The sequence below is a fragment of the Varanus komodoensis genome, unplaced genomic scaffold (assembly GCF_004798865.1).
Source record: "Varanus komodoensis strain SLA01 unplaced genomic scaffold, ASM479886v1 scaffold3, whole genome shotgun sequence".
Taxonomy (NCBI): Eukaryota; Metazoa; Chordata; class Lepidosauria; order Squamata; family Varanidae; genus Varanus; species Varanus komodoensis.
Window position 1 is genome coordinate 56,873,016 of NW_025335761.1, and position 27,492 is coordinate 56,900,507.

At 47.5% G+C, this 27,492-nt stretch overlaps 1 protein-coding gene across 4 annotated transcripts; it reads right to left on the reverse strand.

Moving 5' to 3' along the window:
• Positions 1-27,492, reverse strand: GPR132 (G protein-coupled receptor 132). Of its 4 annotated transcripts, XM_044437192.1 has the most exons (3): positions 27,266-27,492; positions 27,014-27,132; positions 1-1,699 (listed from the first exon to the last, which is right to left on the reverse strand). In XM_044437192.1, exons 2-3 carry the CDS (start codon positions 27,014-27,016, stop codon positions 605-607), a joined length of 1,098 nt encoding a protein of 365 aa, XP_044293127.1. In that variant the 5' UTR covers positions 27,017-27,132; positions 27,266-27,492; the 3' UTR covers positions 1-604. The 4 variants fall into 4 exon arrangements, with proteins under 4 accessions (XP_044293127.1, XP_044293128.1, XP_044293130.1 ...); XM_044437193.1 differs by lacking the exons at positions 27,014-27,132; positions 27,266-27,492 and adding an exon at positions 20,490-20,639; XM_044437195.1 differs by lacking the exons at positions 27,014-27,132; positions 27,266-27,492 and adding an exon at positions 13,212-13,243.

Sequence of the window (27,492 nt, forward strand, 5' to 3'; positions counted from 1 at the left end):
CACAATCAAGCTGTATCTTTATTCCTGTATACCTGTTCATTTTTTCACATAATAAAAAACTCTTATATCCTAAGTGGGTGGAGCCTTGTCCAGATGTAAAGAAGGGGGAGGTACGCCTAAGTTGAAGGCAAATGTGTATTAGGCACCAGTCAGAGAGCTTGTGTTTCACAAGCAGGGGAGTGTGGTTTGGAATACGGTGCAGAGAAACCAGCTCAGACAAGCAGCTGCCACAGTGCCAGGTGTGGTGGGTCGTTTATTCAGGATAGCATGAATATCACGCAAGAAGCTCTCTCTCGAACTGATGCATGACAGCTCTTCCCCATGAACGTATCAGGGTGCAAATCATCTTCCATCCGTGAGGTACTCCATAGCTGCTGCTGCTACTACTGCATGATCCTTCACTAAAGGAGCAGCAAGTCCTGTGCGATGCATGTGTCACGTCAGCCGTTGTGAGCAACAGCTGGGGTTTGAGGAAAGGTCCATTCATAGTGTGCTACGCAGTGGCATCACATTGTTCCCCAAAGGGCTCAGGGGCTTTTGCTCAGTTCCAGGGCCCCACAGGAAAAGCACCATGTCACTCCCCTCGGAGTGAGTTGCACACCTTCTACACCGCTTTACTAGTAACAAGTTGCTGTAGTTGAGGAAGGTGTTCTCTCTCCTCCTTGTTTGGCAGCACACACGTCTCCTTCGTTAATTTGGAAAGTAGCAAAGAATCATTGTCTTTGCTACTTTCCATATTGGAACCACCAGAAAAATGTATCCCACATGCTCTGAAAGTCCGATGAAAATCGCGCCGGGCATTTTCGCTCACCAGCACATAGATGAACGGGTCTGCCACAGCATTGGCTGTGGATAAGCCCAGGAACACCACGGAGGTGGTGTAGATCTTTTCTTCAAACGTGCTGCTATTGCCGTGGCACCAAAAAAAGTGGATGGATCGCACAAGCAGGACGCAGTGGTAGGGGGCAAAGCAGACCAGGAATATGATGATGATGGCGAGGGCCAGGTTCTTCACTTTGGCTTTGTGGCGTGGGCTGAGGCTGCTGCTGGCCTTAATGTTCTGGAAGACTTTGTAGTTCATGCAAATGAGGAGCCCAAAAGGGATGAGAAAGCCCACAAAGAACCGGATGATATTGCTGGTGGCCACTGTCTTGTTGACCGGCATTTCAAAGCAAGTCGTGCAGTGTTGTTCCTGTACTTTTTCTAAGAAGAACACAGGGCTATAGATCACTGCCACCGTGCCAAAGAGAACGACGGTGACCACAGTGGCAGTCCTTTGACATCGACACCACTTCCCTCGGCTCTCCAGTGCGTACGCCACAGCCACGTAGCGGTCTATGGAAATGCAGCACAGCAGGAGGATGCTGATGTAGATGTTGCAGAAAAAGATGTAGGTCACCACCTGGCAGGATATCCGTCCCATTTTCCAGACGTGCTGGTTTTGCACATAGACGATCCAGATGGGAAGGGTGCTCAGGTACATCAGTTCGCACAGTGACAGGCCACACAGGTAGATGGCAGTGATGTTTTTCTTGCTGATTTGGATGCAAGTGATGAAGGCAGTTAAGAAGTTGGTGGGCAGGCCCAGGGTAAACACAAGGCTGTACACAACAACCAGAAATTGCCGACTTTCTTCAAATGGAATTGACGTGGTAGGGCAGGTAGAGTGATTTGAGGCTGTCTTGTTCATTTCAGCTTCCTGCAATTCCAAAAGCAAAATGGAGAAGGTTAGAGGCCTTAAAGAAAGGACACAGATCCTCAGCTCCAGGGATCAAATCTGGCTCCACTGGGGTCCCACTCCAACCCTCTGAAGTTTCCCAGAGGCTATGCTTTCTTGCCTACTCCTGGCCCTCTTTTCTCCAACCAAGGGTATTTTGATAATTTTTCTTGTTTTTTTACCAATATCTCTTAAGTATTGTCTTAGATACTGAAAGTAAGAGCTGACTCTTACGGTAGTATTTTGGCTCTCCAGTCATGTAGAAGGAAGGATAGAAAGGTTGCGAGAGAAAGAGGAGCCATGGTGGAGCACATCAAGGTCATGAGAATATAAGAAAAGCTAAGCTGGATCAGAGCAATCGGTTCTCCCGTCCAGCACCCCATTCACATGTGGGAAACCAGTTGCCCACAGGTTCCTTCAAACAGGATGGCTGCAAGAGTCCCCTCCCGCTCAGGTTACTTGTGAATGCGGGCATGCTGTTCTGACCAGCAGCCAAATGCTCCTCCAGGAATTTGTCCAGTCCCCTTTCACAACCATCCAAATTGATGCTCGTTATTCCACCTCATGGAAGTGAACTACCTATGTGCTGTGTGAATAGGTCCTTCTTTTTATGTATCCTGAACCTCCCACCAATCAGCTTCATGGGAGGACCCCTTGGGGTTCTAGCATTATTGAAGATGAAGAAAAACGTCTCCCACTCCACTTTCTCCACACCATAATTTGAAGCACCTCTAGCATGTTTTCCTTACTCTCCATTTTTCTAAGCTAAACAATCCCAGTTGTAACTTTTTCTCACAGAATAGCTGCTCCAGTCTCTGGATCATTGTAGTTGCCCTTTTCTGCAGACTTTCCAAATCCACAATATCTGTTTTTAGGTATGGTAACAAGAACTCTGTGCTCTGTTCCTTGTACAGTTATTGAGCCTTGGAAAATGTATACGGCAACAAAAGAAGCCATTTTCGAGGAGTAGACACCAATATAGAGTTAAAGATTCAGATTTTGCTGACACTGAAAAGCCTTTTGGATTGTAGCTTGGGATGTGAAGAGGACCAGTGGAGGTTCTAGGAGCTCTTTGCTCCACCTGTTTCCCCCAAGTCTTCTCTACCCTGGTGCCTCCAGATAGGCAACTCCCATCTTGGCCAGCCAGAGTGACCATGGTTTTTTTAATATATATCTTCAAATATATCCATAAATAAAACAAACATGACAAAGGGTCTTATGCCTCCAACAGCCTTTTCCTTCAAAAGAAAGGCATGTCCTAGAAGTGCTGCCTGTGGAAGATCACCAAGGCAGTAGGACAAGAGGGCAATCGCTGTTGTTTCTTACTTAGGAACAGGTTTCATATGATCCTCTTGGGCAACCTCAGGCCTTAGAAGCCTTCCTTGGGTCCCACCCCTTACGTCTTAATTCCTGGCAGGGAGAATGTTAAGCTAAAATATGCCAGCTTTTAAAATTCATTTTCGTGTTTTTACCCCTTCATACTTTTGTATCCAGCTCCTCCCACTATTGAAATTAGCATTGTTCTATTACGTTGCACTTCTAGTCTACCTTTTATTTATTGATAATTGCATTTATATTCTGCCTTTTTTCCATCAAGGAACTGACGAAGGCTCACATGGTCCTCCTTTCCCACGCTGGTTTATCCTCACAACGACACACCTGTGAAGCAGGTCAGGCTGAGAGGGAGTCACTCACTGAGCTTCCTGGCCACGTGGGGAGTAGAACCCAGAACCCTTGCGTCCTCATCCGACACTTTAACCAGCCTCACACACTGGGCCCCTGAAACTCGCCGCACAAAGGAAAACAGCAACTTCTGCTTGCTCCTTCTGTCACTGCATTTGCCGTGTGCCTGCCCACCAGCTACTTCTGTGAATTTGAACCTGGTGCTTGGGCTGAAAGAGATGCTTCACCTTTGCAGCACACATGCTGCACAACTCTGCAAATCTGACAAAACTGTCATAACTTTGTTAAAAACCCAAGAACTGCAAGCCTTGTCTACTTGATTTATCAATTAAGCCTTAATCCCTGAAATGTGGGTTATTACCAACCTGTCTGAACCCAGCTGCACCGAAAAGCCAGAGTGTTTAATGTCAGACAAACTACACGGCTAACCCATGGATTATTGTTGGGCTGTGAATGGTGGGTTGTTCACCAGGGTTTCTTATCTTGCCTGGGTTCACACAACAGGATAAACCACTTTCCAAAAAGAAAGCCAGTGTGGTTCTAATGGTCAGAGTGCTAAGAGTGGGACGTGGGCGATTTGAGTTCTCCTCGACCATGAAGCTCACGGGGTGACTGGGCCAGTCTTTGGCCAACCTACTTCACAGGGTTCTTATGAGGACAGTGTAAGTGGGTGTGTGTATTTATGTGTGTGTGTGCATGCACACACATGAGAGAGAGAGAGAGAACTCTATATGCCATCTTCAGCTCCTTGGAGGAAAGGTAAGCTGCAATTGTAATGTATAAAGGTGTGTTATCCATTTGTGTTTTTATTCGTTTGGTTCTGTATTTGCTAGTTTTGGCACTCATCGAAGCAGGTACAATTATTATCAGGTTAGCGAAATTCTGGCCAAGTAGCCCCCCAGGAAAGAGCTCTGGGTGTCATGCAGGTAAAACCTCTTCTTCTTTACAGTCTAGTTCTTTGATGTAGGGGGCCACTCATAGGAAACGACAGGAAAAAGTCAGAAATCTTTTTAATGAAAGGCAGAGTTCGTGCCTGAAGTCATGAGGAAAAGGGGTCAATTGATAGGTGATTTCCAGGATCTGGCCTTTTAGCTCCAAAGTTGGGCTTACACCTGACTGAAATACTGTGAGATTTCTCTTTTTTGTTGGTGGAAACAACCCAGTTCCCCCTGTGCTGGTTGCTGCATGTTCTGCAAAAGTTTCCTGGGTAAGCTGACCACACTGGGTGGTGGTTTGTGTGGTTTGCTTCAAAGGCAGGACTTCCCTCCTCTGAAATTGTTTTTTCCTCCACAAGCACGTTTGTTTCGTGCGCCATGGGCACTTACCTGAAGGAGGGTCTCTTTGCATAAGAACTCAGGCCTCACTGCAAGGCCAGCATCCAAGCTGTGTCCCTTGCTCTAGTGGGTGCCCACGGATGTGAACTCATAGACTTGTCCATCTTTGTCACTGCTGCAACCTTCTTGTTCGCTTGCCTCACCTTGGCCCAGACGACGGTGGTGGGGACAGGGAGAAGCTGCAGGTGGCGCTGCCTGATGCGCTCACTGGCTTTCCTCTCGTTGAGCACGCAGGCAGCACCATGGATGAGAAAGACGAGTTGCGAGAGGGGCTGGTGTCATTGGTATTGAGAAGGCAGAAGCATGGAGTGGGGATGGCTGGGTGGGGATCTTGTCCGAGGTCCCTGCATCTTTGCTACTTGCAGACCAACAGAGACCACAGCCCTCCTGGCAGGATCTTGCAAAGCTGCTAAGGCTAAGGTGGCTTTTGATCTCTGGAGCCTCTGTTCATGTAAACAGCCCTGACCCAACCAGCACCCCTCCCCACCCATTCTCGTTTCCTTCTTTTAGGTTTCCTGTCCCGTTGCATGCTAAGAAACACGATGTGTAATGCCAGGTTGAAAAGAGAGCGAGAGAGTCTCAGAGTTCAGCACTTTACGACTGAACCTATCTATTGTGGACAGATGGATCTGTGGGCAGCACAGCCTGGTTGATTGGATCCAGGATGTGCTGTCCTCACTTGACCTTCATGCCTCTGAGGAAATGTTGGCATTCCAGGCCTTTGTCAGACTCCTTGTTGATTTTGCTGGGACAGACAAAGTACAGAGCCTTCTCAGGGATTCTCATCAAATGCTGGTGATGCATCACGCCGTTTCCCTCAAGCACCAATCCAGGGCAGCAGACACACTCCTTCGCCTGCATTTTACCATCACAACTACCCCGAGCATCAGTGGCTGGCCCAAAGTCACCGAGTGGCTCAGCAGGGGCTAGAACCCAGGTCCAACACTTGAATCTCCGTATGCCATACGGATGGGTGGTTTTTGAACTTTCTGCCTTCAGAGGAAGTTTCAACTTCCTGTTTCTTCTTTGCATGGGCTTGTCTTGCTTGGAACCCCTCTGCACTTGTATGGAATTCTTCCACTGCAAAGGTTCACCCCCCACCATTTTTTATTAAGAGCAAAAGTGAAAAATAACAATGCTAAAGAAAATATAGCAGAGAAACACCAAGGGATTTCAAGCAAGTGCCGCACAGAACATCAAGTACAAAGAAAAAAGAAAAAAATGCTTTAAGTCAGTATTCATTCTCCTCTCTACTCAGTCATATTTTTTAGAACTTAGTTAAAATTCATTAAAATTCTACTAAATTGCAGTTCTTCAACTTACTGCACCTTGACTCAACTTTCTAAAACAACAAACATCCATCTCTAATACGTCCCCCAAAATTACATTTCCCTTACACTCATGATTAATTTCTTTGGCTGGTTATCGTTTAAAAGGTTAATTAGTCTTACTTCCACCGCAAAGGTTTAGAAACACAGAAATATAGCGAGTCAGAAGGGGCCTCTCCGGCCATCTAGTCTGACCACCGGCTCCAGCCAACTCCACTCATGACATACCTACCATGTGCATGTCCAGCCTATCCTTGAACACCCTCCCCGATGGGGCCTCAACCACCTCCCGTTTTTACTCATCAGTCCATTCCATACTCTTGGGGCACCAACTGTCAGGAAGTACTTCCTGGCATCCAGATTGAACCTTGGTTCCCTGAGCTTGGCTGCACTGGAACGCATCCTGCCCTCCTCTGCAAGGGAGAACAGGTCTCCAGCCACCTCCATGTGGCACCCCCTTACTAGATCACTCGCTATTATGAGGCTTTCCATTGTCTTTCCTACAGTGGACATAAGGCTAACCAGCCTGTAATTCCCCATGTCCCCTCTACTACCCTTTTCGAAAATTGGGACCACTGATACCACCCTCCAGTCCTCTGGAACCTCACCCATTCTCCACGAGGCCTCAAAATGGAACCCAGTGGGCATGAGGGAACCCACTCCAACTCCCAGTATTCTCGGGTGTAACCCATCAGGGCCCAGCACCTTTGTAATGTCCAGTGCCCTGAGGAGCACCTTGACTTCTGGGGGGGTGTGTGACTCTAATCTGTGCCCCTAAATCCCCAGGCTCATCTGATTCCCCAGGCAGATCTCCCCCATCCTGCTTTGGGGAGAACACAGAGGCAAAATAGTCATTTAGCATCTGTGCCTGTTCCCTCACATCAGTCACTGAATCCCCTTCCTCCTTATTAAGTGGTTCTACTGCTTGTCTCCCCTTCCTCTTGCTATTTACATGTTGGCAGAAGCCCTTGTGTTGCTCCTAATGTTCTTTGCAAGTCTCAGCTAACAATCAGCCTTAGCCTTGCGAAGAATCCTTCTGCCACGGGCCTCCTCCTCCTGGTTTACCCTTTTGTCTACTTGCCCCAGTGCCCGTTTCCTATGGAGGTTCCTCTTTCGTCTAATCCCTCTAACCACCTCCTTTTGCATGCATGGCGGCACTCTCCTTCACCTCTCCGCCTTACTAACTAGCGGTATCATCAAGGCTTGCACCTCCAAGACCTCTGTTTTGAGTGCCATCCACCCCTCCTCAACTCCCTTGCCTTCCAGTACCCTCTCCCAGGAGACTTTTCCCAGTCTGGCCTTCAATTGGCCAAAGTTGGCTGTCTTGAAGTCCCAGCTTCTAGCACTCAACCTGCTGCTCATCCTCATTCCCCTGATCTCAAAGCAAAGGATGGAGTGATCACTCGCATCCAGAGCTTCCCTAATCTGCACCCCATCTATCAGCTTTGGTGTACATGTATCTCAGCTCCTTCCCTCAGATCCCTTTCTTTGGGATCCCCGGCCTCCTCCTTCCTCTCATCTTCCCTGATACTGGCCTGCTCTTCATAGGAGCCCTGCCAGCCCCTGCAGTACCTCTAACACCCTGGTCCCAAAACCCTGATCCTCTCCCCTCACTTGTCCAATCAGGACAAGTTTCTGGTGGGCCTGAACCCCATCGGCTCAGTTTAAAGTCTTCTGGACTGAGCTCGCTAGAGCATTTCTGAAGGATCTTTCCCCCATCCTCATGAAGTGCAACCCAACCCTCACCAGAAGCCTGTTGGCAAGAAACCGGGTGCCATGGTCGAGGAACCCGAAGCGTTCCTTCTGGCACTACACCCTCAGCCAGTCGTTCACCTCGGCAGCCCTCCTTTCCCTGGCTGGCCCAAATCCCGAGTCCAGCAAGACAGAGGTAAAGGGGCTTCAAAGTCCCTGGTGATCCCACCCACTCCTTGGCTGGCTGTGTTGTTCGTCCCCATGTGGGTTACCAGAAGCAGCTGGTGACCCCCGGAGGGAAGGAGATGCTCTACTCTGTCTATCACATTCTCCTGGCAGGCAATAGATCTCCCTCGCCTCAAGGTCAGGGCGGCACACCGCTGCCTCAGTGCCCCTTAGCAGGGAGTCCCCGCCGCCGATCACCCGCCACTGTCTCTTCCTGGTGGCGGTAGACGGCTGTGCCTTGGCCCTCGATTCTCCTGTAGCGCCCCCCTGGCTGCATCTGGACCCAGGCTGGGGATTCTGGACAGGTCGGTCTCCCAAGTCCTCATCAGCCCCAGCCTCCCCAAGCGGAGAAAACCCATTTCCCAGCTCCAGGTTGGCGCCAGGAGATGGAGGAGGCCGTGCTGGCCTCCTCCTCCTGTGGGTGACATGCCCCCATGTCTCCCCGGCTGTTTTCCCCTCGGCCCCTCCCTCAGCCTTCTGTCTGGAGGGCGGCTGCTCCCGGGGGCCTGGAGAGCTCTCTCGGCCCTCAGGCACCTCAGCTCCTCCTCTGGGAGGGACACCAGCTTGCACCAGGGGCAAGTGTATCCCTGCCTCTCCTGAGGGAGAAGGGCGAACATGTCACAGGTGTTGCCGCAGAGAGCAACACCTGTGATTCCCACCAGGAACATCTCCTGGCCTGACATTTGGTACCCCTCGCAGGCCCTACCTTCTTCCTCCGCCTTGTCTGTCCCTAACCCTAACCCTTCCCAGACTTTACTAACTCAGTTCTCCCAGACAAAAACACCCAAAAAACCCCAAAATGAAAACAACAACAAAATAAAACAAAACATTAATTAAAACTAATTAAAACTGCCCCCGGGGAAGAGAGTCCCCGGCAGCCCAGGCCGCAGCTAAGGGATGCAGGCAGGGGGTGCTGCCCTTGTCGCATTGCCCTTAATGTGACGCCGTTGGCACTGCCAGTGGCTGAGCGCGGCTTTATGAGCCTCAGAGGCCGCCGGCCCCGCCCCCTGCTTCCTCCTGGGCCTCTCTGGCCTCTCTGGCCCCGCCTCCCTTCCTCTCCACTGCTGCTGCGCCCAGCTGCTACCTTGCCTTCGCCAGCTCCCTGGCCGCCCTCTGCACACTCTGCCAGCCTCTGCCGCTCCACTGCTCTGCCAAGAGCCCAAAGAGCTCGCAGCGGCTGAGTGCGGCTTTATAAGCCTCAGAGGCCGCTGGCCCCACCCCTCTGCTTCCTCCTGGGCCTCTCTGGCCCCGCCTCCCTTCCGCTCTGCTGCTCCTGGCCCTCTGCTCCTCTGCCCAGCTCCTGCCTTGCCCTCGCCAGTTCCCTGGCCACCCTCTGCACACTCAGCCAGCCTCTGCTGCTCTGCCAAGGGCCAAGGGAAGGTGAGAAGGAATGCACTCACTGGCCAGGTCTCTTGTCCATCTTCTTGGTTTATCTATTTATAGCTTTTATATTTTGCCTTTTATGTATGGCATCTCAGGACGGCTAACAATATTAAAATCAAAATACAATAAAACACTCAGTACAATATAATGAAACAACATATAACCAATAACATAAATTAAATCAAGTGACTGATTAAAACCATTAAAATACAGTGGTACCATGGCTCATGAACTTAATCCGTTCCATGACTCTGGTTGTGACCGAAATTGGTTGTGACTCAAGTCAAATTTCCCCGTAAGGTTCAATGTAAATAAAGTTAATCCGTTCTGTAACTATTTTTTTTTAAATCAGAAATTTTTGAAACAAAGTGACAAACAACAACAAAGTAACAAAGTACTGTATAGTACAGTGGAAAACACTAACCTAGGTGGGTGGGGAGGTTATTGCTTTGAGGGAGAGTCCCCCTCCATAAGGACATTGAGGAGATCTCTTTCAGGGGTTTCCTCTCTTCTTTGTCTCTTAGCTGCAGGGTCAATTTTGGTGAAAAATCTGTCTATAGTCACTTGCTTTTTCCTGTGCTGCATAACCATCCAGAAATGAGAGACCACATTATTGTCATCAGATTCAACACTGTTTGTTACAGTTATGTTGGGGTGGTGCTTCTCAAAGAAATCCTGGCATGGGTGTGCTCCTGCAGGAAAGACGGGTGCAATCTCGGCCATCTCCCCCGTGCCCTGCAACCAGCACGATAGCAGCCATCTCCCCCACCCCCTCGAGTGGGAAGATGGCCACGACTGCATTTGCGTTCGTGCAGGGAAGACGTGCGTGATCACGGGCGCGCTCCTGCAGGAAAGACGGGCGCAGCACAGCACAGCCACGATCACGCACATCTTCCCTGCACGAATGTACATGCGATCGTGGCCATCTTCCCACTCGGGGCGGGGGGAGATGGGTGAGGTCTTGGTCGCCACCCAAAGCGGAGTTCGCGACCCAAGTCAAAATTTTCATGAAATTTTTGTTCATGATCCAATTTGGTCGTGAACTAAGGCGTTTGTGAGCCAAGGTATCACTGTACTAATTTTTAAAATAATGATTAAATAAAAAGGTTTTGACCTGGTGCCGAAAGGAATATAGGCTTGGCGCCAGGCGAACCTCTCCGGGGAGTGCATTCCACTTTACAGGAATGGGATGTCTGTCAGTGTAGCTTTACTGTCAATATCGTCAACTTACTATACTAGGTTAGGGATTTAAAAATATGAAATGACGGGAAAGTATATAATAGAAAATAATAGAAAAACGTCCTCACTGTCAGAGCAATGGAACAGTGGAACCAGCTGCCTGGAGAGGTGGTGGGCTCTCCCATACTAGGGACATTCAAGGTGAAACTGGGCAGCCACCTGAGTGGGATGGTGTCACGTGGTGTCCTGCAACAGGAGGGAGTTGAACCCCATGGCCTTCATGGCCCTTTGCAACTCTACTCTTCTATGATTCTATGAAATAAACAAATGGATTTTCAGGCTGTTCAGGCAAAACTTTGATCTCCACTGGAGGTTATGAGGGGTTTCTCGGTGAAAATCTTCAGGATCAGGGTGAAGTAACTTGGGTCTGCAGGATGAATATGACCCTCCTAGGTTCTCAGTCTGGACCCCAATGATTCCCCAGATGGCCAGATTCCCTAGATTCATGCTGGCCCCCTCCCTTTCTAGAACCACAAATACTTTGATGGTTTGCTGGATTTGGTGCAGCTTTTTCCTCCTTTTAAAGCTTTCACTCCTGCTCTGGGATGAACACCTCCATGTGGTGAGTGGTCTGAGAACATCAGAGAAGCTGAGGGCAATGCCACCAAAAGGCCAGGCTGTCTCACTAGGCTGGTCTCCTCACAGGGTCCCCCAAGGGAGAATGGTCAAAGTGGAGACACCAGGCTAAGATGTGCCTCCCCACTTTAGGAGGAAAGGTCACATCAGCAGAAGAGAAGGGGTATCTCTAATGGTGATGGAGGCAGAGGAACTTCTGAAGGGCAGCTGCTGGACAGCAGTGGAAGTTGAAAGTGACACTAATAATGGATCTTTCACAGACAGCAGCAGTGATGCTCAAGCTGGCCGAAGGAGGCACCAGTCAACCTCTTCTGAATTCTGGAGCAGGACGCGCTCCAACAGAGCAAAGCTCAGGGAGCCAAGGTTCCATTTGGATGCCAGGAAGCACTTCCTGACTGTCAGGACCCCGAGGGTGTGGAATGGGCTTCCACGAGAGGTCGCTGAGGCCCCATTGGTGAGGGTGTTCAAAGATAGGCTAGACATGCACATGGTGGGCATGTCGTGAGCAGAGCCAGGTGGAGCCGGGGGTCAGACTAGATGGTCCGGGAGGCTTCTTCTGACTCGCTCTGTTTCTGTGTTTCTAATTCTCTTACCTTGAAAATCCTATGATGAAACATCTGAAATGAAACAAGAGATAGTGCCAGAAGATGAGTGCCCCAGATTAGAAGGCACTCAGTGAGTTACTAGGAAGAACAAAGGACCAGTAGAAAAAGTGCTGTGGCTAATTGTGCAAGGAACAATTGGCCTGGCGCCGAAAAATAAATAACGATGGCGCCAGGCGGACCTCTCTGGGGAGTGCATTCCATAGGTGGGGCACCACCGCAGAGAAGGCCCTCCTCTGGGTACTCACCCACCTAATATCTTTCACGGAGTGTTCCCGGAGGAGGGCCTCTGCCGCCGATCTCAGGGGGCAGGGGGGGCATAGAGGGACACAAGCACTCCTTTAGATAACCAGGTCCCAAGCTGTTGAGGGCTTTACTTTAAACAACTGTAGGTGACTGCATGGACTTCACCAGATGCCTAGTAAAGAAATCAAACAGACTATGTAATTGGAAGCAGAAGGTGGAAAAGCTGCATTCTCGCTGCCAAAACAAGTCCAGGAGCAGACTATGGTAATGATCATGAACTCTTAATGTCAAAAAACAGAGTCAGATGAAAACGATCACCAACTGAAGTATAGTGCCAAAATACAATTTCAATCATATTCCTGTGGAATTGGAAGTCCACATGAAGAACAGGTTTGCATCACTGAACTGACCATGAGACTGAAACCAGAGGCAATATTAGAAAAGAATGCTAAAAGGCAATTTCAGCAGCAAAAAGAAAGCAAAAATCTAGCCTAGGTGGAAGGCAGAAGAAACGCTCATAGTTGCTAAGGATAGGTGAGAAGCAAAAGGTGGCAGAAATGAAGGAACTAGAAAAGATCTTCAAGGGTAAGGATAGGTCATGGGAGACCAAGATCAAGATCATCCGCACTATTGTATTCCCACTCTCTGTGTTTGGATGAGAAAGTCGGACAGTGAAGAAAACTGGCAGGGAGAAAATGGATGCGTTTGAAACATGGTGCTGGAGGAGAGCTTTGGAAATGCCTTGCGTTAGCAGAAAGATCCTACTAAGATCTAAGATTTGTGTCCTAGATCACATCAAGCCAGAGCTTTTCCTAGAAGCAAGAATGACAAAACTGACGCTGTCCTACTTCAGACACATCATGAGAAGGCAAACTCCCTGGAGAAGACCATCATGCTCGGGAAAGTCAAAGGCAGGAGGAAGACCACATCTGACATGGATGGACTCCGTAAAGGAAGCCACAGCCTTGCAGCTAGGAGAGCCGAGCAGGACTGTCATGGGCAGAACACTTTAGAGGGCATTAATGCATCGGGTCACCATAAGTCAGAGATCACTTGATGGGACACAGTGACAACAAGGCTTTTGTTACTGGACTTTATGCCAAAATACGCTGGTATTTCTGGCCATGCCTCTTTTGCATTTGGTCCTGCTCACTACTGCAATGCAGCATCTCTGAGTTTCTTTCACCTGAAATCAGATCCTTGGTCCAAGAGCAGTTCTGTATCCTGGCTTCAGGAGAACCCCAGGACTCTCCTGAACAGTTTGGAAATCTAGATAATCAAGAAAAGATCAATTAAGACTGTCCATTTGAATGTCTGACTGAGTATCTCATTTTCCCACTTTAAGTATGGTTGGTCTCAAACTTTGAAAGTTTGGTTTACCCTGAACTTTGAAAATTTTTAGAAAATCTTCATGAAAATACATAAGCATTTTCATGTTAACATTTCTTAATACATGCATTTTTGCCCAATATACGCATTTTACAAGCAGTTTTCTTAATATAAAGCATATCTGAACAGTCATTTCTCTTAATGTACACATTTTTTGCAAGTTTGATGGGAGAATCACATTGCAAAATTTGGAGAAATGCTAGTTTTGAGCACTGGCATTAGACAAATTTGTATTAAAATGTGAATGCAATAAATTCCAAGTTAGTGAAACTTCTGTCTGTAGCTCATCTCTAGACTACTCCAGTTCTTTGTACATTTTGAAGCAGTATGCAAATAATAGACATGCAACTGTAAACACATACTCGAAATAAATGAAATACTTTTGTGCCCAAGCTAAATTTAACCTGTATCAACCCAGAGGCAAATGAAAGTGCAGGTCTTGGCTGATAAATCCATCCACCCTTTCCTTCCTGTCTACCTGCCTTCCTGCTTGCCTTCCTTTCACCCTGCATTCGTACCTAGCCCTTTCTCTCTTCTGAAGAACCCAGGGTGGCTTACATAGCTCCATTTTATCCTCAGAAAAACAGTCCTGTGAGGTAGGTTAGGATGAGGGTCTCCATGTTATCCTCACAACAACACTGTGAGGTAAGCCGACAGGCAGTGACTGGCCCAAAGCCACCAGTCAGTGTCATGACTGAGTGGGAACCAGAACCCAGATCTCCTAAGTCCCAGTGTAACACTTAAACCACCATGCTCACTGTTGCTCCTAAAGAGTGAAAAAGGGAAAAGGTCACACAGACTTTAGGCTTGGACCGCATTCAGACAACGTAATAACTCACAATCAAGGGGAGAGTATGGGTTATCACTGAACCATAGTTTGTTGTTAAAATGTGAGTTTATTATTAATTACATTCCCAGCTCCTGCCAACCTTGCAGTTTGAAAGCATGCAAATGCAAGTAGATAAAAAGGTACCACTTCGGTGGGCAGGTAACAGCGTTCTGTGCACCTCGGTGTTTAGCCATGCCGGCCACATGACCACGGAGACTGTCTGCGGACAAACGCTGGCTCCCTCGGCTAGGAAATGGAGAGGAGCACCACCCCCTAGAGTCAGGCATGACTGGACTTAACATCAAGGGGAAACTTTTACCTTTATTGTATTATAACCTGATTTTTTTCCTTTCACAAGGCGGCTTACATGCTCCATCTCCTTTCCATTTTATCCCTGCAACAACCCTGCAAGGTGGGTTAAACTGATTGGCTGAAAGCCACTCTGTGAGCTTCATGGCCCAGCAGGGACTAGAACCCCAACCCAAGTCAAGACAATGGCTGGCTTGTTGCCGTAATGCGGACCCAGCCAGGATAGCAAGCGCTGGTGAACATCCCCAAATTCACAACCCAACAACAAATTGTGGTTTTGTCTTGCAGTTTATTTGAGGTTAGTGGGCCACGGCTTTTTAATGTAGCTGGGTTCAGATGGCATGGTAACCTACATTTCAGTAACAAGCCACCATCCAGCAACAACTCACACTCAATTCATACTCAATCCATGAGTGTGAGTTTTCATTTTGTCTGAATGCAGGTGCCGGCTTGCCTGCCCGGCGCTGTCTTTGGCGTGCCCACCACCTGCATGCAGCCCGAAGAGATGGCATGACTAAATCTCTGCTTATCTGCTATGTCCTTTTTAACTTTTTATTCTAAAGTTGGTGCAGGAGGTCTGGTCTGAATCTTAAAACTCTCCCAGCCCCACAGCCACGAGGCTGCTCAATCCACAGTGGGGCCCATGGGCCCTCTCTAGAGTAAAATGGAATGAAACCAAATGTAGTTGGCCAGAGTTCCCAAGGGACATGGGGAGCTTTGCCCAGGGCTCCCAAGGGACAGTGGATGATTGCTCAACACATTTAATTTGAAACCAAGCATAGGTGCCACCAGGGAAAGTCCTGCAGTGCCCTTCCTGGTAGAGCACTTGCCTATTTTACTTTTGGGGAAAGCACCAGGCCTGCCATGCTAACTTCTTGCTGGTGTCAATTTGCTAGATTGGCTGCACTGGCATTTCACCCTGTTCCCCCTGGCAGAATTGCAAATGCCTGATGGTTACTTTTCCAAGGCAAGGATATTTTCAGCAGAGAATTTTTGTTCGGGGAGGAGACCATGGCAAACTCTTTCCTGTGCTCCTCCTCCCAATTCTCTGTTGCAAATTGTTCTTCCTAAAAACTGCCCCTCTCCACACACTTCAGGCTTCTAAGCATCAGAAAAACCAAACCAAACCACCACCACCACCACAGTTGTTAAGTTTTGTGACATGTTTCCATGTCAAGGCTTGAGTTAGGTGGCGGATGAATCTGAATTGCATGCACAATTAAGGCCCATTGCTTTGCTTTGTTTTGTTTTTCTCACCTGCTCCAACCCTCCCCCTTAGGTACAGATGGTTTGGCTACCAGAGAAATTGTTGTCAAAGTCTTCCGCTGAGCATCTTCAAGGCACAGGGCAGGTTTGCACGACATGTCAATAACCAACAAGCAACAATCTTTTAGCATTGTTGGTCTGTTCTGTTGTTTCGGTGTGGTAAGTTTGGTTCTGGTCAATGGTCTGTTCTTTTGTACCCGCAAGTGCTTGCTGAATTGTCTGGACTGGGAAACACAACTTTGCAAGGTGCTGAGACCAGAAACAGAGAGCTGCTGGGCAAAGGCATCCCACTGCCACACTTGCCAGGTGGTCAGCCAGGGAGCACCACTGGCAGCAGACAGTTGGTACAATGGTTAGAGGGGTCCCCGCTCCTCCCGGCCCCTGCCCTAAAGATCTTCAGTGGGCTGGTGCTGGGAGAACAGTGCTTCTCCTCTGATTTCCTCGCTGCCACTCCTGCTCAAGCAGAAGGCGTGAGACTCCACAGGGCAGCAGGGCCTGCTGAGCGCTGCGCACTACAGAAAATTCCCTTGTCACTTCCCTTTCTCACTTTTGGTTTGCCAAAAAGGTGTTCCAACCTGGTGCCTTTCCTTCCACGCACGCACGCACGCATGCACGCACGCACGCACACACAGAGATTGCTAGCTAGATAGTCAAGATAGCATTGGCCAGACATGTACAGAATTACCTATGCTCATTCATCTTTCTTTCCTTTTAAAATATACTCTTCTCTACAACAAAACTGTGCTGTTTCCCCAGGTAATGTGTTTAGCCTCAGGACAGCAGAGGCAAATTCTGTTTTATTCCTGTGGATGGGGCCACGATTGAATGAATTTAAATACGAAGCAGTTCATGGATGTACTACCCTTTAAAGCAGCTCTGCTCCAGTCTAACCAATCAGGAAAGTAGAAGCAGTCCAAATATTTGAATGGCATGGGGTGTGAGGCAGGTGCAGGGTGGGGAAGAGATGGAAATTGGGTACTTCACACCTGAAGTAGTAGACACAGCTGTTTCAAGGGTCCCCATCAGAACCTTTCATCCAAGATCTGAAATGACCAAGCAGCACCCCTGGGAGAGGAGAACGTTTTTATGGGGTTGTGTCCATGCAACATTGGCAGTCAGGGTGGGATCCATGTGGTAGTTATATGGAACCCAGTCAGCACCCCAGTTTGCTTTTAGCAAAAGACAAGACGGTTCCCAGCCTTTCCACATAAAAGGGCCAGCTGGGCTGGCCACTTAACTGGACTTCAATGCTAGTGAAGGGACCATGTTCTACACCAAGCCCGGGGGGACCTTTGGAGAGAACATGGGGTACACACAGCTTTGTCTTCTGGCGCATGTTGCTAAGCAATCGATGGCATGAATAGTGGCTTCTGGCTGCTTGCCCCCTTCCCACTGCCACTCCTGAGGGGGCTAGCATATTCTAGGTGATGGCAGGCCAGCCTGTGCCAGGTTCCCTAGATCAGGAGTGGACAGCTTTTGGCCCCCAGATCTTTTGGCCTAAAATTCCCATCAGCCCTAGCGAGCATGGCCTATGGCAACAGAGGATGGAAGTTCTTCTAGATGTCAGCAATCACCCACCCTTCATCTAAACCCAGTTTAAAGACCAGAGGACATATCATATTAAATGTCTGGTTTAAGTCTGTGCTTTTCTTTTCTTAAAAATGCAGAACACCCTCTGGAACTCCATGGGCCAGGTCTGGTGTTGGCCTGCCCTGTCCTCCCGGGGCTATACTGTCCTGCGCTCCCCTTTAAATAGCAGTTGTTTCTGGTGCCCCCAACAGCATGCAGTGCTTGGAAGACACATTTCATTGCCCTGCAATGTCCTTGACCTAGTTGGGATGGGGGAGCTGCCATTTTGATTTTCCATAGTGCCTGGAGTGAGGGAAATCAGAATGACGGCTATGGCTGACTGGAGTACCTTTGGTCACTGCTGACCCAGGAAGTGAAACAGGGTGGGCCTGCTGACTGAGGAGGCAGCCTAGCTGGTGTAGCAGTTAGAGTGCTGGACCAGGACTCAAAAGATTCAGGTTCTAATCCCCACTTTGTCCTAAAGTCTCCTGAATGACTTTGAGCCAGCCATAGCCTCTCAGCCTAAACTACCTTACAGGGTTGTTGTGAAGATGAAATGAAGAGGAAGGGGATCATGTAAGCTGCCTTAGGTTTCTTACAAGAGCTACAAGGATGGGATATAAATGTAACAATAACTAAGTTATGGAGGGTCTCCTCTTTCAGGATATGCAAAGCAACAAAGTTCCCTCTGATGGATTCATAAACCTGTTACTTTGCAAGTACTTGCAGGATTGGCATAAGAACTCTAGGTTCTTGCAGGATTATGGCCAGTGTTTTGTGCTATGGTTTCTCCATACCACCATGGCTTGTCATGCTGGCTGAACCCAGGATAATGGTTTCTGTAATCCTGGTATGCAACTCCCATAGAGTCCTATGGAAAGTGCCACAACTTCAAGAGCCGCTCTAGCCATCTAGCCATCTGTGTGGACAAATGGTGTAACTTGGTGTCCTGTGACAGCAGGGGTTGGACCCAATGGCCTTCATGGCCGCTTCCAGCTCTACTATTCTATGAAATGAGGAAGAGGCAAGGAGCAATGCACCTTGGGATCAAATTTCAGGCACAGTGGCTGATGGACTACATGTCAGCAGCAAGAGGCCTGAGCAGGGAGGATGGAAACCATGGTAATGCAGAAACCACTTGCTCCTCTATCAGGTAGATTATTGTAAAAAAAACAAAACCCCATGAACCATGGTAACCAGAAAGGCTACCAAAGGTATAGTGTGAATGCAGCTTCTGTCAAAGTTCTTCCGGCCCTTCTCAGATTTTTTGCCACAACAACACGAGTCTTTGTGGTGGCTGCCCCATGCTTCTGGCCCGGCCCCTGCCTACAGGCCTGCAATGTCTTCACTCAGTTCGTCAGCCGTGCCTGCTCCTGACTTTGCCCTTTCCTCTGGTTTTGCCATACCGTGTCAGTATCAGACCCTCGCTTATTCCTGACTCGGCCTTTACCTCTGGCCCTGTGACATCTCACCAAGTCTGACCCTTGCCTGAGTAAGCCTCGGTTCTCCTTCCATTTCCATCACCCAGGCCCTGGCGTTCCAGTCAAGGATGTCTGTGGCTTATGTGCCAAAGCTGCTGTCCTTAAACCTAGAACCAGCCTTTCCACAGAGGGAAAAAGCAATTCAGACCAGCTAAATTGCTGAGGTACTGTAAGCAGACGGCTTAGAATGCGCACACCTTAGCTGCAGGTCGTGGTGGAGAGCGGCAGAAGACACAGAACATAAAATAGTAACAATTGCAAGACTGGGACTATGCATGATTGGTTTCTTCGGCAGCTGCGCTATGGCAGTATGAACCAGCACAATAATCTATTTTCACCTCACCTCACCTTGAAATCTGCAGCAGAATGGCTCTTGCACATGATGCCTTTACCACCATGCTCCCTGCCCCTCCTAAGTTTTATTTCCTAGGGTTCTTTTCTAAAAATCAACTGGGAGGCTGCTATTCTGCAAAACAAAGGACTATCCCCTAGCACCATCTTTATTTGGGTTTGTAAGTACCCCGGGCTGAAGGAAAGATGGACAAATGATCAAATCAAGCCAGAACTCGCCCTGGAAGCAAAAATGGCACAACTGAGGCTGTTGTTCCTTGGGCATATCTTGAGAAGATAAAACTCTGTGGAGAAGACAATCACGCTCGGGAAAGTGGAAGGCAGAAGAAGAGCAGAAAAACCAAATATGGGATGGATCGATTCTATAAAGGAAGAAACCACAGCCTTGAGATCACAAGAACTGAGCAGGGCTGTCCAAGACAGCACTCTTTCATAGGGTGGCTGTAAATAAATATTTGCATAACAACAAGAGTGGTTTTGTGCGCCAGAGCTCAAACGACCACCTGTTGCACTTAATTCTTGAACAAGCTACTTTTCTTGTAGTCTCAGCAGTCTGCCTTCTGGCCAACAGGTGTTTTGTAACTGCCATGCCCAGTAAGGGCATGGGGACTCTGTCAGTATGGGGACTCTGTCATGTAAGCCAAGATTAAACAGGTTAATTCAACATTTCTTATTGGTTAGAACTCTGTTGAAAGACATGCAGTTCCTCAATATCAGGCGTGTTCCAGGTTTGTTCAATCATAACTTGTTTTCCTTTGATTGCATTCATTTCCTTTTGGCTTCTCTGTGAAATTAGCCACCTGGACTTCACAAAAGTGACATGCTAATCTTTCTATTTATTGCAATCTGGTCTAGGAGACACAAACCGAACCATAGACGGGCAACAAACTACTTCCCTCTTGCAGTTCAAGAAACAAGAACAGCTGCAAGTCATTGGGAAGAAATCATATTGCACTGCTCACAGGCTAGCAAGACAAGCCCTCTTTCATGTCTCCATCCCACATCAAAGCGAGTCTCATGTTTGCGTAACATGTAAAGGGCAGTTGAATGTGAGTAGCTGGATGGAGAGTTTATTTTTATCTTGGGGAAAGTGTGTGTGTCTTCCGAAGACAGGGGCTCAGTGCAGAGTTTATATGAAACCATGCCAAGGAAGTTTAACACTGCTTAGTGTCCTGGGACTTGCCAATAAAGAAGCATGAATCAAACTGGGGCACGGGACCAAGACCCTATTGCTCAAGAAAGGCTTGAATAGAAAGCAAAGTCCTCTTACTGGAGGAGGCGATGGCCAAGCTATACAAGGTCTCCACCAAGAGTTCAGTGGCTCTCACATGAGGCAATTGTCCACCAATCCCAGCAGCTCCTGTGGCCTCAAACGACACGTCAAACCAGAAGAGGCGCCTTAACTGAGAAATCATCACACAGCTGCATGGACGCTCCTGGGGGGCCACCGCACCTGCGGGAAAGAGTGGGGAATGGGTGGGACATGAAGCAGGCAGGAGGCCCAGCAAGGCTGGCTAGTCTCCTCTGTTGGCCATGCGCTGAGGATCAGGGAGGCAGGGAATGGCCCTGTCCGTGGAATTCCAAGAGCTTGTTGCTGGACTGTACCAGTTCGGACTGCAATGGAGGGTGGGGAGAGGGGTATGTCCTACAACAGTTTTTCTTCCTCCAAGTAAGAGTGAGTGGCCAAGGTCACCCCATGTTCATGAAGGCTGAGTGGAGAGCTGAACCTTTCTCAGCCTAGTGTCCTTCAGATGTGTAAGTCATGCTTGCTGGGGATGATGGTAATAATGTTCCAGGATATCTAGAGGGCAACAAGATGGGGAAGACTGCCTTAGCCCAAGCCTCACTCCACTTTGCATTCCAAACAGTGAGTGCTCTGCAAACACAAAAAACACAGTCTAAGGATAAACCTAACAGAATTCAATGGCAGGAAGGAAAATAATTTCCACAGAATAAGACAGCTGTTCTTTCTGGCCAATAGAGACAAATTATCAACAGACAGACAAGTTCTGTCTGGGAAAAGAAAACAGGTGAATTTGGAAATCAAGTATAATTCCCTTTGGCCTTAATGAGTCTTTTGCCTTTGGAAAGTTGTTCTAACATAGATTTGTTTCTAGTCAGAATTCACAAACATATCTGCTTCTTCTTCCTGGTTTAATACAGCATTAAGACACAGGTGTCTGAAAACCAAACTTCATCTTAGTTGGTCCTACTGTGTTAGTTTGTCCATTCTTTACATGTGTTATCATTTGCTGAATATTCTGATTATGCAGTTTGGAAAGCGGAACCTCTCTTTCATCGGTTTTGCTTAATAATAACACTGTGATTGTTAAATATCCCTATTTCAGAAGCAGTGATATGTTTGCAGTCTATAATATAAATTGGTGCTCATTGCTCTGTAGATTTCCCTGAAGAAGGACCAACATGTGGTCCTACATGCAGCATGACTGTTTATTTTTGTGGAATAAAACACTTCTTTTGCTTACTCCATTGCACTTTGCTTTCATGGATAAAACTGCCTGAAGTTACAGTACTTCACATGTGGGTTTTTTTCTCTGTCTAAAGATGCATAACAAAGATGCATACTAATACAGGAGTAAGGGAGCACCAAAGCATTTTTCCCCCTGGGATGTACAAAAATTATTATTATTTACTTACTGGATTTTTATCTCACTACATTAGCCAATAAGGCTCCCTGAGTGGGTTACCAAGTTAAAAATATATACAATAAAAATATATACAATAAAAGAATGGGCTTCCACGGGAGGTGGCTGAGGCCCCATCGGTGCGGGTGTTCAAAGATAGGCTGGACATGCACATGGTGGGCATGTCGTGAGCGGAGTCGGCTGGAGCCGGGGGTCAGACTAGATGGCCTGGGAGACCCCTTCTGACTCACTCTGTTTCTGTGTTTCTACATTTATTTATTTATTTAAAATATTTATATGCTGTCCTGTTCGCAAAAAAGTCTCAGGATGGCTTACAATATAAAATATAACATAAATAAATTCCCGACCCAGGAATAAATAAATTCCTGACCCATTTTTATATTAATTAAAATGGCAATTAATATAACAATAAAATCCAACAATCCAAAGCTAACCAAATCTTAAAACTTAACAGAACCACATTTTATTCAAAGGATAGCATAAAAGGCACAACAGCATATTATAAGCCAAATATAAGGTATTAAAACCATTAAAATCAGCCTAGCAGTATCAGGAACATAAAAATGTCTTTGCCTGGCACTGAAAAGAGTACAAAGAGGGTGCCGGGTGACCCTCTCTGGGGAACCGGTTCCAGAGTCGGGTGCCACTGCCGAGCAGGCCCTTCTCCTTTAGGCACCCTCCTTGTTTCATGAGGAGGGGGCTCCCTGAGAAATCAGACATGGATCAGACTGTTCCAATTACTGTCTGTTGCTACATCAGCAGGTTCCAGTCTAGCTCTTTCCCGCCTTGCTCTCTCTTTGCCCTGATCTCCACGCCTGTTCTGCTCCAGTGCCTGATCCGCCAGATGTCCACATTTCAGATTGGCAGCCTGCAGATCTGTGTGAGGCTAGCCCAGGAGCTGCATCTTGAGGCACATGCCCAGGCGGTTTAGATGCCTCAGGTTCTGGGCTGACCTCACTCCCCCAGGCTTGTTTTGAGCCTCCTGAATGGAAGGCCTAGAACAGGGTTTCCTGTTTGAGTCAAGCTTTGCCAAGCGACACGATTTTCCTGCGCTCTGCTGTCTTCTTGCATCCTTTTGCTGTCCTTTGGTCTTCCTCAGTAAGGTGAATTACTGCAGTGGCCTTTGCAGCCAAGATCCCTCCCTTTCCTCACATATGCCGGACCCTGCCAAATTTAATATTTTATTAAAAAAAGAAAAAGAAAAAAGAAGACTGATCCTTAGCAAGGAGCAATGTGGTAAGGTCTCTCTAGTCTAACGAAAAATGAACACCGGCACATTCCAAATTAAAACTAGCCCTCCTGCTGCTGAAAATTAGTTAGTGATCATAATAAATCCATGTGCATGTGCGCGCTCACACACACAGTTATGAATCGGCTAGTCTAATTCTGAAGGCAATTTCTTCTCATCATATATGAACAGGGGGTTAGTGGCCATTCCTAAGTGTACACTAAACAGTTTTTAGCTGCATTCGGAAAAATACTGAGTCAATGCTATGGGTATATGTTTTTATAAAAAGCATATAAAGTCTCTGAAGAAAGCGCCAATTCGCTAGCACCCACATTAAACAACGAGCAAACTTAAAGTCATTATCATTATGAAAGGAAATGGCAGGGAGTTGGCATACAAGCTGCCATGTGGTTGGCATCCAACAAGCGAGGTTAAGTAAATATGCCATGTCTGTGCTTTCCCTTTTGAGCAGAGCCCTCCCCAAAGGAAAAGCAGAAGCCACGGACACAATTTCAGTGATATTATGCCATTCAGCAGCAAGGAACAAGAACTGCTTGCATCATCCCTCCATGGCTGCACCTGGAGGGCAAAGGAAAGGTTTAAAAACGTAGCACTTCTTCAACTTTCACTGTCACTGATGGAAGAGAATAAACAAGCAGGGCAGATGAACTGAACAAAATGGCCCATTGTGCAGGTATGAACCAAAGATGAAATGAAAGGAGAAGATCACAGATCATGACATGTTCCCTTTCTTGTACTTGAAAGGGAACATGTTACATGGCCATGTATTCTAATCCACTTAAACAATGAAAAGAGATATTCATTCCACGAGCAGGGAAAAAAGGCCGAGTGGCTGGACAGGGCCTTCATGAGAACTGAGCACATGGCCACCTCTGTGCATGGAGCTTTGAGTTCTCTGTGCCTCTTCATCAAATCAGGTCCACCTTTTCCACCTGGGGCCCTCCAGATGACTCAGACTGCAACATCCATCTCCTGCCAGCACAAACTGTTGGCTGGGAGGAAGGGAGTTGTAGTCCGACATCAGCAAAAGAAGCTGGGCTAAATGATACAAAAGGGAACAGGTGAGGGAAGGACCAGAGGAGTCCCAAAACTAGGCCAAATGAGGCCAAGAAGTTTCAGTTCAGACCCGAGACGAACCCAGTGTGGCCGAGTAGCATCCATTCTTCACTCAACTCCCACTGCTAATCATCCTGCACACGCAGAAGAGAATGCAGGATCCCTGGGGAGTGATTTATACCCACAGAGCATCCTGACATGATCACAGAAGTTACAGAGTTGATGCTACGATCCAGCGCCTGAAAAAAGTTCAGTGTGAACCAGGCTTCCTAGACCACTGGCTCAACCGGCCCGGCATGGATTACCCTGAATGGCAGCGGCTTTCCAAGAACTTTGGCAAAGCCCAAGACCTGAAACTGTTAACTGGAGAATGAATTTGGGGCAAAGCAGAGACTTCACAACCCCTGTGCCAGGTATGGGAAACAAAACAACGGATCCTAACCCTACAATTCCATTCTAGAGTTTGGACAAATAGAATCCATACTCTGAATAAATGTTTACTGAATAAGTTTTAATCCCACCCTACCCTCAAGGTGCCTAAAGTGCCATGTAGTTATCCTCACAACAGCCCTTTGAGGTAGGCTAGGTGAGAGACAGCAACTGGACCAAGGCTATCTGGCATCGTTCAGAGCAGAATGAGGATGTGAGTCTAGCTTTTTTGGTTTTTACACGAATTGTCTGCAACAACATAACTCAAAAATACATCCACTTTATTGAGCAATCGAATAGTAATCTGTAGATACACTACTTCCTATGGCAAATACGGGGCACACTCTCTTTCTTTGTCTCGCTATCATTTCTAGACACATACATTTCTGAGTTTACTATAGACTTTGTTTTGGGAAAAGATTATATCCCCATCTTTGTAACCAAGTGAGTGCCCGATGATGACATCAGTGAAGTTGTGAGTCAGTGTTGAGGCTGACAGGTATTTTATTTATTTATTTATTTATTTATGTTTCAATTTATATTCTGCCTTTTTCCTACAAAGGGCTCAAGGCAGCTTACATCATCTCTCCTCCTTCATCTTATCCCCACAACACCCCTGTGAGGTAGGTTGCGCTGAGAGTCTGTGACTGGCCCAAAGTCACCCAGCTGGCTCCATGGCTGAGCGGGGACTAGAACCCAGATCTCCTGAGTCCCAGTCCCATGCTCTTAACCACTACACCACACTGGCATTCTCCACACTTATCCCCACAGCAACAACCCTGTGAGGTAGGTTGCGCTGAGAGTCTGTGACTTGCCCAAAGCCACCCAGTTGGCTCCATGGCTGAGCGGGGACTAGAACCCAGATCGCCTGAGTCCCAGTCCCGTGCTCTTAACCACTACACCACACTGGCTCTCTTATGTGGTACAGGGGCACATAAGAAGTAGGGGGCCCTGAACAGCCGCAGAGTTCTCTTACCACAAGGTGAACTCAAACACTTATCATCTAAAGATAACTCACGCATTCTGAAGTAAACCAGATAGATTTGGATTTGTGGTAGGTCTCTCTGGGTGATTTGCACTGGATGTGCAAGGGGTGTGTGTGTGTGTGTTTGCCTCCCAAGGGTTTAGCAATGTCAAAAAAAAGAAGGGCTTTCTGAAGTGTGACGAACAAGAAAGTTCTGTGGGTAGCTGGTAAATGCAGTAATGGAATTTTGCATGAAAGAACAGTTCCATTTTTCACGTTTTCTGTCTGACTGTGTTGGAGCAGAAGATGTCTGAGGTCAATGCAAGAGCCCACATCACCCTTAAATGAGCTTCCCAACCCAGGACACTGTGAGGTCTGGAGACTAGAATGACTGGAGGACACTGCTCTTCCCCCATCACACACATGGCATATAACATTTTACAAAAACCGTTTACAACAGACACAAGCACCATAAAAACTCCCCCCATGGTCAGTTTAAAAAGTGCTCTCAAGTGCAGAGATGTGAACATGCAAAAATATGCAAAATCCATTTATCTGGGACAGCTCGGGGACAGGCACAAACTTTACTGCTGGTGGCACCTTCCCTCATCTAGCACACAAAATTAGGAATGGTGTGAAGGAAGCAGTCAGGGAAGCATTTTTCTTCTCCTCTCATAATACTAGAACTCAGTGGAGCCATTCCACGAAGCTGCTTGTTGGGAGATTCAGGACGAATCGTCTCCCTGGATGAAAGGAAGGACTTTGCCATGCAGTGCAAAAGAAAAGTGTGGAATTCACGACCACCAGAGGTAGGGAAGGGCACCAATTTGGGCAGCTTTAAAAAAGGACTGGGCAAATTTGGGAAGGAGAAGACTATCAATGACCACCAGTCCTGATGGCTATATACTTCCCTCAGTATCACAAGGACTGTGCTTATGTGCCCCAGCTGCTGGGGAACATGGACAGGAAGGTGCTGGTGCATGCCTGCCCCACTTGTGGGGTCCTGTGGGCAACCGCTTGCCCACAGTGTGAACTGAATGCCAGACTAGGTGGCCCCTGGTCCTCTGATGTTCTTTTGTTTTCAGCTCTCCAGGGACAGACAGAGAGACTTTAATCAGCCCAAGAGTGCTTGCAGACAGAGGGCTTGATCAAAAGGCCAACTGCACCTATCCTGGTTTTTCCCTTTTGCATGATTCCTTCTGCAACAGATTAAAAGATGCAAGAGGCTGTGGGAAAACACAGTGGTGTTACAAATGGAAGGCAACCGTGTCTGTACCCTCCATATAATATTGCTTTTCAAGCACAGTTAAAGCCTCATTAGAAAACATTTTCCATTGTATTTCACATCACCAACCCTGGTCAGAAGCCAGTGAAGCATCAATAATAAGACACAGAAAAATATGTATGCAAAAAGTAAAACAAGGGCTTACCATTGAATTTGCAAAGGTTCCACTTGTCTTTTCTTGAAGGAGCGTACAGAGCAGCCGCAAAGATCCCCTCGCCTGGAGCACTGGTACGGATGTCTCTCTCTCCCCACATTAATGAAACTCTGGCAAGGAAGTAACAGTCAGTTGTAGTATTAACACACTCCACACAAAGACAGACAGAAAAAAAAACTTGCACAAGCAGCTCAACTGTTTTTTAGCAGATATTAACTGTCTTTCTTCATGATCCAGTAATACCTTTATAATTAGTGGGACCATCACCAAAATGATGCAGTGCAGAATCACCCCTTCCCGGCACGCTCACTTCCATGCCATCTCCGCTTCATTTTGCATTTTACTATTGCCAGCACCCATCACTGGACTTACTCGTATTTTGGGGACAGAGTTTCCCATGGGGGAGTTCTAAAGACATTTTGCAGTTAATTATTATTCATTTGTTTATATCGCACAGTTACCAAGGTGGA